We start from the raw sequence: 17,620 nt of genomic DNA, 5'->3' as shown, positions 1-17,620 counted from the left end.
GCTCTAACACACACTACTGAAACGCTCTAACACACACTACTGAAACGCTCTTACACACACACACACTACTGAAACGCTCTCACACACACACACACTACTGAAACGCTCTTACACACACACACACTACTGAAACGCTCTCACACACACTACTGAAACGCTCTCACACACACACACATACCACTGAAACGCTCTCTCACACACAAACACTACTGAAACGCTCTAACACACACTACTGAAACGCTCTAACACACACTACTGAAACGCTCTCTCACACACAAACACTACTGAAACGCTCTAACACACACTACTGAAACGCTCTAACACACACTACTGAAACGCTCTCACACACACTACTGAAACGCTCTCACACACACACATACCACTGAAACGCTCTCACACACACTACTGAAACGCTCTCACACACACTACTGAAACGCTCTATCACACACACTACTGAAACGCTCTCACACACACTACTGAAACGCTCTATCACACACAACTGAAACGCTCTATCACACACTACTGAAACGCTCTATCACACAACTGAAACGCTCTATCACACACTACTGAAACGCTCTATCACAAAACTGAAAGGCTCTATCACACACAACTGAAAGGCTCTATCACACACAACTGAAACGCTCTATCACACACTACTGAAACGATCTCACACACAACTGAAACGCTCTAACACACACAACTGAAACGCTCTAACACACACAACTGAAACGGTCTAACACACACCACTGAAACGCTCTAACACGCACTACTGAAACGCTCTCACACACACTACTGAAATGCTCTCACACACACTACTGAAACGCTCTAACACACACATCTGAAACGCTCTAACACACACTACTGAAACGCTCTCACACACACTACTAAAACGCTCTCACACACACACACACTACTGAAACGGTCTAACACACACTACTGAAACGGTCTAACACACACAACTGAAACGCTCTAACACACACAACTGAAACGCTCTAACACACACTACTGAAACGCTCTTTCACACAACTGAAACGGTCTAACACACACCACTGAAACGCTCTCACACACACACACACAACTGAAACGCTCTCACACACACACACACAACTGAAACGGTCTAACACACACTACTGAAACGCTCTCACACACACTACTGAAACGCTCTCACACACACTACTGAAACGCTCTCACACACACTACTGAAATGCTCTCACACACACAACTGAAACGCTCTATCACACAACTGAAACGCTCTATCACACAACTGAAACGCTCTCACACACACTACTGAAACGCTCTATCACACACACTACTGAAACGCTCTATCACACAACTGAAACGCTCTCACACACACTACTGAAACGCTCTATCACACACACTACTATCACACACCTGAAACGCTCTCACACACACTACTGAAACGCTCTATCACACAACTGAAACGCTCTCACACACTACTGAAACGCTCTCACACACACTACTGAAACGCTCTCACACACACACTACTGAAACGCTCTATCACACACACTACTATCACACAACTGAAACGCTTTCACACACACTACTGAAACGCTCTATCACACAACTGAAATGCTCTAACACACACTACTGAAACGCTCTCACACACACTACTGAAACGCTCTCACACACACACACACTACTGAAACGGTCTAACACACACAACTGAAACGCTCTAACACACACAACTGAAACGCTCTCACACACACTACTGAAACGCTCTATCACACAACTGAAACGCTCTCACACACACAACTGAAACGCTCTATCACACACACTACTATCACACAACTGAAACGCTCTAACACACACAACTGAAACGCTCTCACACACACTACTGAAACGCTCTATCACACAACTGAAACGCTCTCACACACACAACTGAAACGCTCTCACACACACTACTGAAACGCTCTATCACACAACTGAAACGGTCTAACACACACCACTGAAACGCTCTATCACACACACTACTGAAACGCTCTCACACACACTACTGAAACGCTCTCACACAAACTACTGAAACGCTCTCACACACACTACTGAAACGCTCTAACACACACAACTGAAACGCTCTCACACACACTACTGAAACGCTCTCACACACACTACTGAAACGCTCTCACACAAACTACTGAAACGCTCTCACACACACTACTGAAACGCTCTAACACACACAACTGAAACGCTCTCACACACACTACTGAAACACTCTCACACACACTACTGAAACGCTCTCACACACACACACACTACTGAAACGGTCTAACACACACAACTGAAACGCTCTAACACACACTACTGAAACGCTCTAACACACACTACTGAAACGCTTTTTCACACAACTGAAACGGTCTAACACACACAGACACAACTGAAACGGTCTAACACACACTACTGAAACGCTCTCACACACACTACTGAAACGCTCTAACACACACTACTTAAACGCTCTAACACACACTACTGAAACGCTCTCACACACACTACTGAAACTCTCTCACACACACACACACTACTGAAACGCTCTAACACACACACTACTGAAACGCTCTATCACACACACAACTGAAACACTCTAACACACACAACTGAAACGCTCTATCACACAACTGAAACGCTCTATCACACAACTGAAACGCTCTATCACACAACTGAAACGCTCTATCACACAACTGAAACGCTCTCACACACACTACTGAAACGCTCTCACACACACTACTGAAACGCTCTATCACACACAACTGGAACGCTCTCACACACACAACTGAAACGCTCTAACACACACAACTGAAATGCTCTCACACACACTACTGAAACGCTCTAACACACACTACTGAAACGTTCTATCACACAACTGAAACGCTCTCACACACACTACTGAAACGCTCTATCACAAAACTGAAACACTCTCACACACACTACTGAAACGTTCTCACACGCACTACTGAAACGCTCTATCACACACTACTGAAACGCTCTATCACACAACTGAAACGCTCTCACACACTACTGAAACGTTCTCACACGCACTACTGAAACGCTCTATCACACACTACTGAAACGCTCTCACACACACTACTGAAACGTTCTATCACACAACTGAAATGTTCTCACACACACTACTGAAACGCTCTATCACACAACTGAAACACTCTCACACACACTACTGAAACGTTCTAACACGCACTACTGAAACGCTCTATCACACACTACTGAAACGTTCTATCACACAACTGAAACGCTCTCACACACTACTGAAACGTTCTCACACGCACTACTGAAACGCTCTATCACACAACTAAAATGCTCTAACACACAACTGAAACGCTCTCACACACACAACTGAAACGTTCTGACACACACTACTGAAACGCTCTATCACACACAACTGAAACGCTCTAACACACTACTGAAACGCTCTATCACACACAACTGGAACGCTCTATCACACACAACTGAAACGCTCTATCACACACTACTGAAACGCTCTCACACACAACTGAAACGCTCTAACACACACAACTGAAAAACTCTAACACACAAAACTGAAACGCTCTCTCACACACACTACTGAAACGCTCTATCACACACAACTGAAACGCTCTATCACACACACTACTATCACACAACTGAAACGCTCTATCACACAACTGAAACGCTCTCACACACACACTACTGAAACGCTCTCACACACACTACTGAAACGCTCTATCACACACAACTGGAACGCTCTCACACACACAACTGAAACGCTCTAACACACACAACTGAAATGCTCTCACACACACTACTGAAACGCTCTAACACACACTACTGAAACGTTCTATCACACAACTGAAACGCTCTCACACACACTACTGAAACGCTCTATCAAAAAACTGAAACACTCTCACACACACTACTGAAACGTTCTCACACGCACTACTGAAACGCTCTATCACACACTACTGAAACGCTCTATCACACAACTGAAACGCTCTCACACACTACTGAAACGTTCTCACATGCACTACTGAAACGCTCTATCACACACTACTGAAACGCTCTCACACACACTACTGAAACGTTCTATCACACAACTGAAATGTTCTCACACACACTACTGAAACGCTCTATCACACAACTGAAACTCTCTCACACACACTACTGAAACGTTCTATCACACACTACTTAAACGCTCTCACACACACTACTGAAACGCTCTAACACACACAACTGAAAAACTCTAATACACACAACTGAAACGCTCTCACACACACTACTGAAACGCTCTATCACACAACTGAAACGCTCTATCACACAACTGAAAAACTCTAACACACAAAACTGAAACGCTCTCTCACACACACTACTGAAACGCTCTATCACACACAACTGAAACGCTCTATCACACACACTACTATCACACAACTGAAACGCTCTATCACACAACTGAAACGCTCTCACACACACACTACTGAAACGCTCTCACACACACTACTGAAACGCTCTATCACACACAACTGGAACGCTCTCACACACACAACTGAAACGCTCTAACACACACAACTGAAATGCTCTCACACACACTACTGAAACGCTCCAACACACACTACTGAAACGTTCTATCACACAACTGAAACGCTCTCACACACACTACTGAAACGCTCTATCACAAAACTGAAACACTCTCACACACACTACTGAAACGTTCTCACACGCACTACTGAAACGCTCTATCACACACTACTGAAACGCTCTATCACACAACTGAAACGCTCTCACACACTACTGAAACGTTCTCACACGCACTACTGAAACGCTCTATCACACACTACTGAAACGCTCTCACACACACTACTGAAACGTTCTATCACACAACTGAAATGTTCTCACACACACTACTGAAACGCTCTATCACACAACTGAAACACTCTCACACACACTACTGAAACGTTCTCACACGCACTACTGAAACGCTCTATCACACACTACTGAAACGTTCTATCACACAACTGAAACGCTCTCACACACTACTGAAACGTTCTCACACGCACTACTGAAACGCTCTATCACACAACTAAAACGCTCTAACACACAACTGAAATGCTCTCACACACACTACTGAAACGCTCTATCACACACAACTGAAACGCTCTCACACACACTACTGAAACGTTCTATCACACACTACTTAAACGCTCTCACACACACTACTGAAACGCTCTCACACACACTACTGAAACGCTCTATCACACACAACTGGAACGCTCTATCACACACAACTGAAACGCTCTATCAAACACTACTGAAACGCTCTCACACACAACTGAAACGCTCTAACACACACAACTGAAAAACTCTAACACACACAACTGAAACGCTCTCACACACACTACTGAAACGCTCTATCACACAACTGAAACGCTGTATCACACAACTGAAATGCTCTAACACACACTACTGAAACGCTCTCACACACACTACTGAAACGCTCTCACACACACACACACTACTGAAACGGTCTAACACACACAACTGAAACGCTCTCACACACACTACTGAAACGCTCTATCACACAACTGAAACGCTCTCACACACACTACTGAAACGCTCTCACACACACTACTGAAACGCTCTCACACACACACTACTGAAACGCTCTCACACACACTACTGAAACGCTCTCACACACACACTACTGAAACGCTCTATCACACACACTACCATCACACAACTGAAACGCTCTCACACACACTACTGAAACGCTCTATCACACAACTGAAACGCTCTAACACACACTACTGAAACGCTCTCACACACACTACTGAAACGCTCTCACACACACACACACACAACTGAAACGGTCTAACACACACCACTGAAACGCTCTAACACACACTACTGAAACGCTCTAACACAAACTACTGAAACGCTCTAACACACATTACTGAAATGCTCTCACACACACACTACTGAAACGCTCTAACACACACTAATGAAAGGCTCTCACACACACACTACTGAAACGCTCTCATACACACTACTGAAACGCTCTCATACACACTACTGAAACGCTCTCACACACACACACACTACTGAAATGCTCTAATACACACTACTGAAACGCTCTCTCACACACACACACTACTGAAACGCTCTAACACACACTAATGAAACGCTCTCACACACACTACTGAAACGCTCTCACACACACACACATACCACTGAAACGCTCTAACACACACTACTGAAACGCTCTCACACACACTACTGAAACACTCTCACACACACTACTGAAACGCTCTAACACAAACTACTGAAACGCTCTAACACACACTACTGAAACGCTCTAACACACACTACTGAAACGCTCTAACACACACTACTGAAACGCTCTTACACACACACACACTACTGAAACGCTCTCACACACACACACACTACTGAAACGCTCTTACACACACACACACTACTGAAACGCTCTCACACACACTACTGAAACGCTCTTACACACACACACACTACTGAAACGCTCTCTCACACACAAACACTACTGAAACGCTCTAACACACACTAGTGAAACGCTCTATCACACACTACTGAAACGCTCTATCACACAACTGAAACGCTCTAACACACACTACTGAAACGCTCTCACACACACTACTGAAACGCTCTCACACACACACACACACAACTGAAACGGTCTAACACACACCACTGAAACGCTCTAACACACACTACTGAAACGCTCTAACACAAACTACTGAAACGCTCTAACACACATTACTGAAATGCTCTCACACACACACTACTGAAACGCTCTAACACACACTAATGAAAGGCTCTCACACACACACTACTGAAACGCTCTCATACACACTACTGAAACGCTCTCATACACACTACTGAAACGCTCTCACACACACACACACTACTGAAACGCTCTAATACACACTACTGAAACGCTCTCTCACACACACACACTACTGAAACGCTCTAACACACACTAATGAAACGCTCTCACACACACTACTGAAACGCTCTCACACACACACACATACCACTGAAACGCTCTAACACACACTACTGAAACGCTCTCACACACACTACTGAAACACTCTCACACACACTACTGAAACGCTCTAACACAAACTACTGAAACGCTCTAACACACACTACTGAAACGCTCTAACACACACTACTGAAACGCTCTTACACACACACACACTACTGAAACGCTCTCACACACACACACACTACTGAAACGCTCTCACACACACCACTGAAACGCTCTCACACACACACACATACCACTGAAACGCTCTCACACACACACACACTACTGAAACGCTCTCAAACACGCTACTGAAAGGCTCTCACACACACACACACTACTGAAACGCTCTAACACACACTACTGAAACGCTCTCACACACACACACATACCACTGAAACGCTCTCTCACACACAAACACTACTGAAACGCTCTAACACACACTACTGAAACGCTCTCACACACACACACATACCACTGAAACGCTCTCTCACACACAAACACTACTGAAACGCTCTAACACACACTACTGAAACGCTCTAACACACACTACTGAAACGCTCTCTCACACACAAACACTACTGAAACGCTCTAACACACACTACTGAAACGCTCTAACACACACTACTGAAACGCTCTCACACACACTACTGAAACGCTCTCACACACACACATACCACTGAAACGCTCTCACACACACTACTGAAACGCTCTCACACACACTACTGAAACGCTCTCACACACACTACTGAAACGCTCTATCACACACAACTGAAACGCTCTATCACACACTACTGAAACGCTCTATCACACAACTGAAACGCTCTATCACACACTACTGAAACGCTCTATCACAAAACTGAAAGGCTCTATCACACACAACTGAAAGGCTCTATCACACACAACTGAAACGCTCTATCACACACTACTGAAACAATCTCACACACAACTGAAACGCTCTAACACACACAACTGAAACGCTCTAACACACACAACTGAAACGGTCTAACACACACCACTGAAACGCTCTAACACGCACTACTGAAACGCTCTCACACACACTACTGAAATGCTCTCACACACACTACTGAAACGCTCTAACACACACATCTGAAACGCTCTAACACACACTACTGAAACGCTCTCACACACACTACTAAAACGCTCTCACACACACACACACTACTGAAACGGTCTAACACACACTACTGAAACGGTCTAACACACACAACTGAAACGCTCTAACACACACAACTGAAACGCTCTAACACACACTACTGAAACGCTCTTTCACACAACTGAAACGGTCTAACACACACCACTGAAACGCTCTCACACACACACACACAACTGAAACGCTCTCACACACACACACACAACTGAAACGGTCTAACACACACTACTGAAACGCTCTCACACACACTACTGAAACGCTCTCACACACACTACTGAAACGCTCTCACACACACTACTGAAATGCTCTCACACACACAACTGAAACGCTCTATCACACAACTGAAACGCTCTATCACACAACTGAAACGCTCTCACACACACTACTGAAACGCTCTATCACACACACTACTGAAACGCTCTATCACACAACTGAAACGCTCTCACACACACTACTGAAACGCTCTATCACACACACTACTATCACACACCTGAAACGCTCTCACACACACTACTGAAACGCTCTATCACACAACTGAAACGCTCTCACACACTACTGAAACGCTCTCACACACACTACTGAAACGCTCTCACACACACACTACTGAAACGCTCTATCACACACACTACTATCACACAACTGAAACGCTTTCACACACACTACTGAAACGCTCTATCACACAACTGAAATGCTCTAACACACACTACTGAAACGCTCTCACACACACTACTGAAACGCTCTCACACACACACACACTACTGAAACGGTCTAACACACACAACTGAAACGCTCTAACACACACAACTGAAACGCTCTCACACACACTACTGAAACGCTCTATCACACAACTGAAACGCTCTCACACACACAACTGAAACGCTCTATCACACACACTACTATCACACAACTGAAACGGTCTCACACACACTACTGAAACGCTCTATCACACAACTGAAACGCTCTCACACACACAACTGAAACGCTCTCACACACACTACTGAAACGCTCTATCACACAACTGAAACGGTCTAACACACACCACTGAAACGCTCTATCACACACACTACTGAAACGCTCTCACACACACTACTGAAACGCTCTCACACAAACTACTGAAACGCTCTCACACACACTACTGAAACGCTCTAACACACACAACTGAAACGCTCTCACACACACTACTGAAACGCTCTCACACACACTACTGAAACGCTCTCACACAAACTACTGAAACGCTCTCACACACACTACTGAAACGCTCTAACACACACAACTGAAACGCTCTTACACACACTACTGAAACGCTCTCACACACACTACTGAAACGCTCTCACACACACACACACTACTGAAACGGTCTAACACACACAACTGAAACGCTCTAACACACACTACTGAAACGCTCTAACACACACTACTGAAACGCTTTTTCACACAACTGAAACGGTCTAACACACACAGACACAACTGAAACGGTCTAACACACACTACTGAAACGCTCTCACACACACTACTGAAACGCTCTAACACACACTACTTAAACGCTCTAACACACACTACTGAAACGGTCTCACACACACTACTGAAACGCTCTCACACACACACACACTACTGAAACGCTCTAACACACACACTACTGAAACGCTCTATCACACACACAACTGAAACACTCTAACACACACAACTGAAACGCTCTATCACACAACTGAAACGCTCTATCACACAACTGAAACGCTCTATCACACAACTGAAACGCTCTATCACACAACTGAAACGCTCTCACACACACTACTGAAACGCTCTATCACACACACTACTGAAACGCTCTATCACACAACTGAAACGCTCTCACACACACTACTGAAACGCTCTATCACACAACTGAAACGCTCTCACACACACTACTGAAACGCTCTATCACACACACTACTATCACACAACTGAAACGCTCTCACACACACTACTGAAACGCTCTATCACACAACTGAAACGCTCTCACACACACTACTGAAACGCTCTATCACACAACTGAAACGCTCTAACACACACAACTGAAACGCTCTAACACACAGAACTGAAACGCTCTATCACACAACTGAAACGCTCTATCACACAACTGAAACGCTCTATCACACACACTAGTGAAACGCTCTATCACACAACTGAAACGCTCTATCACACAACTGAAACGCTCTATCACACAACTGAAACGCTCTCACACACACTACTGAAACGCTCTATCACACACACTACTGAAACGCTCTATCACACAACTGAAACGCTCTCACACACACTACTGAAACGCTCTATCACACAACTGAAACGCTCTCACACACACTACTGAAACGCTCTATCACACACACTACTATCACACAACTGAAACGCTCTCACACACACTACTGAAACGCTCTATCACACAACTGAAACGCTCTCACACACTCTACTGAAACGCTCTATCACACAACTGAAACGCTCTAACACACACAACTGAAACGCTCTAACACACACAACTGAAACGCTCTAACACACACAACTGAAACGCTCTAACACACACAACTGAAACGCTCTCACACACACTACTGAATCGCTCTCACACACACTACTGAAACGGTCTCACACAACTGAAATGCACTTACGCACTCCACTGAAACCAGAGGCATTTCCGCTGAACAGGAAGTTGTTTCCTGACAAGGAATCTGATGGAAAAAGTGGTATATTTTAAAACACCAGAAGGATGTCTACTCAGCAACCTGCTAGTACAGCGGTCCCCAACCTTTTTTGCGCCACGTAAACGATATAAAAATAAAAAAACGATAAATACCATGAAAACCATACATTTCAAACTCAAGCCTCAACTCTTGCGACCCGGTACCAAACGACTCACAGACCGGTACTGGTCCAGGACCTTGGGGTTGGGGACGGCTGTGCTTGTAGCCTAAGTGATGCAGCCGCATTACTTTCCCTGTGTGTGTTTATGTCTTTGTGCAGAATCCGTGTTCCTGCTCTCATTTACTGTTTTAGCTGTTTGGTGGTTGTTGAAATTTTGTGAGGTTCAACCTGAGATTCTGGCATTTCGGGCAAAATAAATTTGAATTAAAAAATCGATTCAGGATTTTAATGAATCGATTTCACGTTATCCAAGCCAGAATCGATTTTAATCGATAAATTGATTATCAAAACCCACCCCTAACTAGCAGGTTGCTGAGTAGACATCTGTGTAGTGGTTTGTGGAAATCTACCACTTTTTCCTTCAGTTTCCTTGTCAAGAATTAACTTCCTGTTCAACTGAAACGCCTTGGTTTTTCAGTAGTGTGTGTGAGAGTGTTTCAGTAGTGTGTGTGTGTGTGTGTGAGAGTGTTTCAGTAGTGATGTCCCTTACGGCACCTCATACAAATAACACAACTTGCTGAGTCTGTCCACAAAGTTTAAAATCCTTCTACCTACATGGTTTGTAAAAAACATACAGGCGCTGTGGAGAGCATCCTCACACAGAACATCCTGGTTTGGGAACAGCTGTGTGAAGGACCAAAAAGCTCTCCAGAGAGTGATCCGTACAGCAGAACGCTGCTGCAGGATTGCTCTCCCCCTGCTACACCAGGAGATGCCAGACTAGAGCAGAGCAGATACTGAAGGACCCGGCACATCCTGGCAACAAACTGTTCCAACTTCTGCAATCTGGCAGAAGGTTCTGCATCATCCAGGCAAGGACAGAGAGACTCAAGAGGAGCTTCTATCCCCAAGCCATCCAGGCCCTAAACACACACACCCGACCCCTCACATCATCTATAATTGACTGAGACAGGACTCTCTTCCAGACACTCTAAACCCAGGCACAATGTACATTTAATTTTAAATATGTTTATATTGTCTATTCTGTAAAATAGTCAGATTGTCTATTCTTATTAATGTACAGAATTCACCTGCTTGCTGCTACTACTGCACATGCACCCAATGTATATACTATATATATATAATGTTCTTCCTCTTGGGTGTTTCCTTTCCAGTCACCTTTCTCACTCACTATGTGTTAACAGACCTCTCTGCACTGAATCATATCTGTTATTAATCTCTGTCTCTCTTCCACAGCATGTCTTTATCCTGTCTTCCTTCTCTCACCCCAACCAATCACAGCAGATGGCCCCGCCCCTCCCTGAGCCTGGTTCTGCCGGAGGTTTCTTCCTGTTAAAAGGGAGTTTTTCCTTCCCACTGTCACCAAAGTGCTGCTCATGGGGGGTCATATGATTGTTGGGTTTTTCTCTGTATCTATGAAGCGCCTTGAGGCGACTTTTGTTGTGATTTGGCGCTATTTAAATAAAATTGAATTGAATTGAAACCAATAAGCAACAATTGTTACTTCCACCCTTTATATACAGGCTTTGTAAGGACAATTAATCTGTTGAAGGATTAAAAAATATTTTGCAGCTGATTGGATGTTGCCTGCATCACACCTCACACCAGATTCAAACCTGTGACCTTTTTAAAAAAGGCTCCTGTGACGATGCTTCTGTTAAACTGGCCTTGCCCTTCATGCCCTCACAGGCCCTGGAGCACCTCAGGTAGCTGCACACCTGACTCCCTGCTGACCCCAGCTGCACAAATCAGCCCATCATCTTCTCGGGTTTCCGGAACAAGTCCGATTGTGGTTGTATGAAGTTACAGACTGCGCTCAGTAGATGGCAGTGACGCATGGGACCGACGCAGCACTGTGTAACAAACTTATATTTTACAGACACGAGTCCAACTTAGACAACACGTCACGTGTAAAGGCTAAAAGCAAAAAAGCATGGCGCACATTTCTAAAGCTGTCCCTCACTCAGTGTTTTAAACAATTATCTTTTAAAAAGTTCTAAGTTCTAACTTTACTTCACGTTATTTTGAAAAAGTCACCGGAAGTTGTGCGGTCGTCACTCCCATCGCTCTCCATCCATCCATCCGTGCGCCCGTCCTCACTCCGCCGCTGCGCTCAGCTCGTAGGTCGGTGGGAATCCTCAGGTGAAGATGGAGATGAAGGCCGTGTCCCGACTCTGCTGGTGGCTCTGCTGGTCCTTGGCGGGTCTGGGTGCTGTGACTCGGGCTCTGAAGCTGGAGGAGCTGTTTGAGTTTGGAGAAGCAGCCGGAGACCTGCAGCTGCCACCCGGCTCCGACTCCACGGCCGCGCTGCCTCTGAAAGGGTCACTGGTGTACTTGGAGGAAAAATACGACAAAGTTTATGTGAGTGTCATATCCAGAGGATGATGATGATGATGTGTTAAAGTTTCTTTCTAAAAAGAGGAGTACGCAGAAAAAAAAAATCCAGAATCAGCTTTTTGTCACCTTTCAAAAACCAAAGTGAAGTGAAGCTGGTAAAGACTGAGAGGCCCAGTGGGAGAAATCATTTCTGATTTATTAGAGTTTCTAAGGACAAAGCTGAGGGCTGAAGTAAAGTCGCTGTGAGGTTTTGCGTCCTGTAGGATCTGCTCATGGTCAGGTTCAGCGCGCTGCGTGCGCTGCGTGCGCATGTTGGCTGAACGCTGAAGTTTAGCGAAACATGTCTGGGAACTGCTTTCAGAGGTGTGTGGTCAGAGAGGTGAGGATGTCCTCCATCTTTATAACGCTGATCACATGTTTAAGTGACGTTTTCAGTGAAGTCTCACAGCTCTTCATCTTTTCGTTCAGCTCCAGTTGAAGTGGCATCGCTTTGCTCCAGGACGCTCCGCTCCGTCTTTCACTCACTCTTGATGATTCAAACTTAGTTCACTTTGTAAATACAGCTCTGCCTTCGTTTCAGGCTCCACACACCTACCTGAGGAGTGCAGTCGTTGTCTGTTTGTCACCTGATAAGCTTTTTTATTGGCGCCTCTGTCCTCTGAGAGCTGTGAGCTCCCCATCCTCCTGCTGCTTTCATTGTTTGATTTGTGGGTTTGTGTGACATATCTCAGGTTTTGTCGTGTGAACAGACAGGTGTGCGATTGGATTGGCTCAGTCTGACACAGGTGCTCGACTCTTTATGAATATGTGAATTTAAATGTGAGCTGTTACTGGAGCAGAGCCAGGCTGCTCCCAGCTCGCTCGTGTCCAACGCTTCAGTGTTTGATCAAAGATGATTTCACTCTATAACAGGTAAAATTAACTGTGACAGAAACTGTAGTATTATAGTAACAAAGTAAGTATTAAATATTTAATACTAAACCTCATAGACTGTGTCAGCCTCAGTATCGTTTGTGGCTTTTTTGGGGGGCGGGGCAAAAATAGAAAGCACGGTGGTCAGAGTTGCTGACTGTAAACATGTTGCTGCAGTCGTCTCCACAGAGAGACGTCCAGTCAGGATGACACACAGAGCTCTGTCACACACTTTTAGACTGATGTGCTCAGATTTGCACACCTGCTGAACGCTCTCCTCACGCATCCATGTCGACTGCTCTTCTGTCCCACGGCTGTTTGTTTCCACCCCCTGTTAAAACAAAAAGACCACACACATCTCCCTGGCTCGACAGGAAGTTGATGAGACACAGTCAAGGTCCAGCTCCAGTAAACTCCTGTCTTTTCACATTATTTCAGACACAGAGCTGTTACTGGGGAAGAACGAGTGATTTGCAGGACAGGAAATGTATGAATGTTGGTTTCCTGTTGAACCCACAGGTGAAGCTAACAGTCAAAGAGCTTTAAGGAGCTGTGGCAAAATCTATCAATCAGAAGTTGGTGGTTTGATCGGCCACGCCGGTCTGCACATCAGTGTGTCACTGGGTGGGATAGTGAACCCTGATTCATCATTACGTCGAGTCCGAGTGGGTGGGTGACACAAGGCTCGAGTGGAAAAGCTTCAAAGTGCTGGTGGAGATTTAAACTCGGGTGTGCTTTCCAAACGATATTCCTTTTTTAAATGTGCCGTGTTAGGACGTGTTTCCTCCCTTCCAGAGAAAAGTCTCTGATTTTGTGCTTCTTCCATTTTCATGCAGATGATAGAATATCAACCAAAGGTTGAGTGTTAATATCTCCTCATTTAAACATTATGAAGTTGTATTAACAGAGTTTCAGAGTGAAAGCATGAAACTAAACGCTGCTCTCAGCCTCTGCTGCTGGGTTTCGCTCAGTGTGAAGATCTAATAGTAAGTGTGTAGTCGGCCCCCACCAGCTCTTTTTCAAGCATCTCCATCTATCCATCACCAGTCCCACCGCGTCAGAGCGAGTAACATCCTGCTGCTTTGTGCTTCACCAGTGTTTATGAGTCCTTTACATTTAATATGATGCCTGGGTTGAAAACCACACGATGCAGTCTCCTGGCTCAGCTCCAGTGTTTGCTGCTGAGGAGGTTATCTGGGTTGTAGTTTGGGAGTAAATGGAGGCTCTTTGGAGAGCCGGCACATCTGGAACATGGAAGAATGACACATTTGTCCTCCCAAACCAGATGTCACGTCTCAGGGTGCTTCCTCCCTGTGTTGTTCTCACACTGATAATGATGATCTCAGGGGTCAGACATGTGTGATGTCAGCAACGTCCTGGCAAGTTTGCCCGGGGTGCTGCTACAGCTCCTTAAACAGTACATACAGTACTGCATGTTGAGCCAGGCCTTTAACAGCTCCACACAGTGTCGTCCAACATATCGTGTTTTTCGGACCATAAGGCGCACTGTTGATGAACGGGTCTGTTTTCATACATAAGGCACGCCAGATTATCAGGCGCATTAAGCGAAACGAAATCGGATAAAAACTTATTCTTCAACTCATTCTTCTTGCTTCCTCCACTTCTGTACCATTGATTCATTAATGCTGAATCCTCTCACAGCGGCTCTATTCCCATGTTGTTGCAGTATATCAATGACTAACCTCGTATTGTAAATGGACTGGTTCTTATATAGCGCCTTTCTACACAACTTGTGCATTCACCCATTCGCACATTTTTCTAAGTGCTTTATAGCTAACATTCACACACTCATACTCCGATGGACGGATCGGAGAGCAATTTGGGGTTAGTATCTTGCCCAAGGATATTTGCCATGCGACTGCATTTGTCTCTAACCATCAGGAACCCTCATGTTAACTTTTATCGAGTGGAAAAAAGTTAGCGTTCATCCTCCAGCTTCACTGTGTTTATGCTATGCTAACATAGCGATCATGTAGCACATCATTATATACCAGCTAGCCCAACTTCAGTAACCCTTCAAACGTCACTGCTGTTTAGTTTTCTGTCTTCATTTATGTTGGAAGTGGTAGCAGAGCTGTACGTTTGAATTTCAGAACATGCTATATCATGCTTAGGTGAAAGCTAGCGAGAAGGAAAAACAATCCCAGTGTTTTATTTTTTCTCTTGGCTGGCACCACGTACGAAACCCCGGGAGACGACCACACATGAACACATCATTACACACAAGCATGAATGCTGACAGCGGCATTGGACGGTTAGCTAGGTTACATCGTAGGCTCTACAAAGGCTGCAGCAGCTGGGTCATGTGTTTTGGCCCAACATTGAGCGCTTGTTACGATGGTGAGACCCAGGCAGCTGCCGGTTTAATGTCTTTAATGTCTTTATGTAACAAATGGTTTATTAGTGAGATGCAAATTATAAATGCAGCATTTTATCAGTGACAGTTTGAAGAGCCATTTTCACCCTTGATTTTCCATCGCTGGGCTTTGCCTCAGTGTAACACACATCGAAAACAGTCCTGTCCTGTAGTTCGGGTGATGCAGATGTCTTGGTATAGCCTGGAAGAGGCGGTGTGCTCACTACAGCATTTTGTGTACACTGGTACAATATGGCATATGATTTTAGCTAATACACTAATGATTACATACAGACATACACTCATCATGTGCGTGATTGTCAGTTTCTTTGAACTGTCCGTTTTCTACGGTGGAGTGATTGTACAGCATCATTAATTACTTTGAAATGCTTGAGTTGGATTAAAGTTTGGAGTTTCGCTAATCCAAACCAGGTCAAAAGTGTATACATGGCTCAAATAGATGCATACACCCCCACTAATATTGGGTTAAACATCTCTTAGCACGTTGCACATGTAGCCATCAACAAGTGTGATGAGTCTTCTGGGCAGAAGACCCGAGTTTGGGGGCGTCTAGAGGGACATCCCAGAACCTTAATGCTAGCTTGCTTTATTCCAAAAACAGTGATGTGTGCTTGGGATCGTTGTTCCACTGTGTCCAAGTTTCAATCGTCTAACTGTTGATTTGAGGTGAAGTTGGGGAATTTGAAGATAGTGCTCCTTCTTCATTATTCTGTCACTGCACAGTGTACCAGTGGCAGCAAACCAGTCCCAGAGCACAGTGCTACCACCAACATGCTTGACACTGGCAAGTCCATGACATGCTTTTAAATAGCATAGTGTTAAAGTCAGGAGAGGTGTCTTCTCAAAGTTCATTAGTAGATTCAGGAAATCACCACACACCAGGACGTTA

General features: G+C 44.8%; 1 protein-coding gene across 1 annotated transcript in view; it reads left to right on the top strand.

Annotated features, from left to right (window-relative positions):
- The first annotated feature begins 13,157 nt into the window (after positions 1 to 13,157).
- nid1b (nidogen 1b) overlaps positions 13,158 to 17,620 on the top strand; it is a 44,004-nt gene continuing 39,541 nt past the window's right edge. The window contains exon 1 of the mRNA XM_087845890.1: positions 13,158 to 13,445. Coding sequence (XP_087702016.1) covers positions 13,233 to 13,445 — 213 coding nt within the window. The 5' untranslated portion in view covers positions 13,158 to 13,232. The remainder of the gene's footprint in view (positions 13,446 to 17,620) is intronic.

The sequence above is a fragment of the Neolamprologus brichardi genome, chromosome 9, assembly GCF_056152115.1.
Source record: "Neolamprologus brichardi isolate AB-2024 chromosome 9, ASM5615211v1, whole genome shotgun sequence".
NCBI classification, from domain to species: Eukaryota; Metazoa; Chordata; class Actinopteri; order Cichliformes; family Cichlidae; genus Neolamprologus; species Neolamprologus brichardi.
This window is presented reverse-complemented; position numbering and strand designations above follow the sequence as displayed.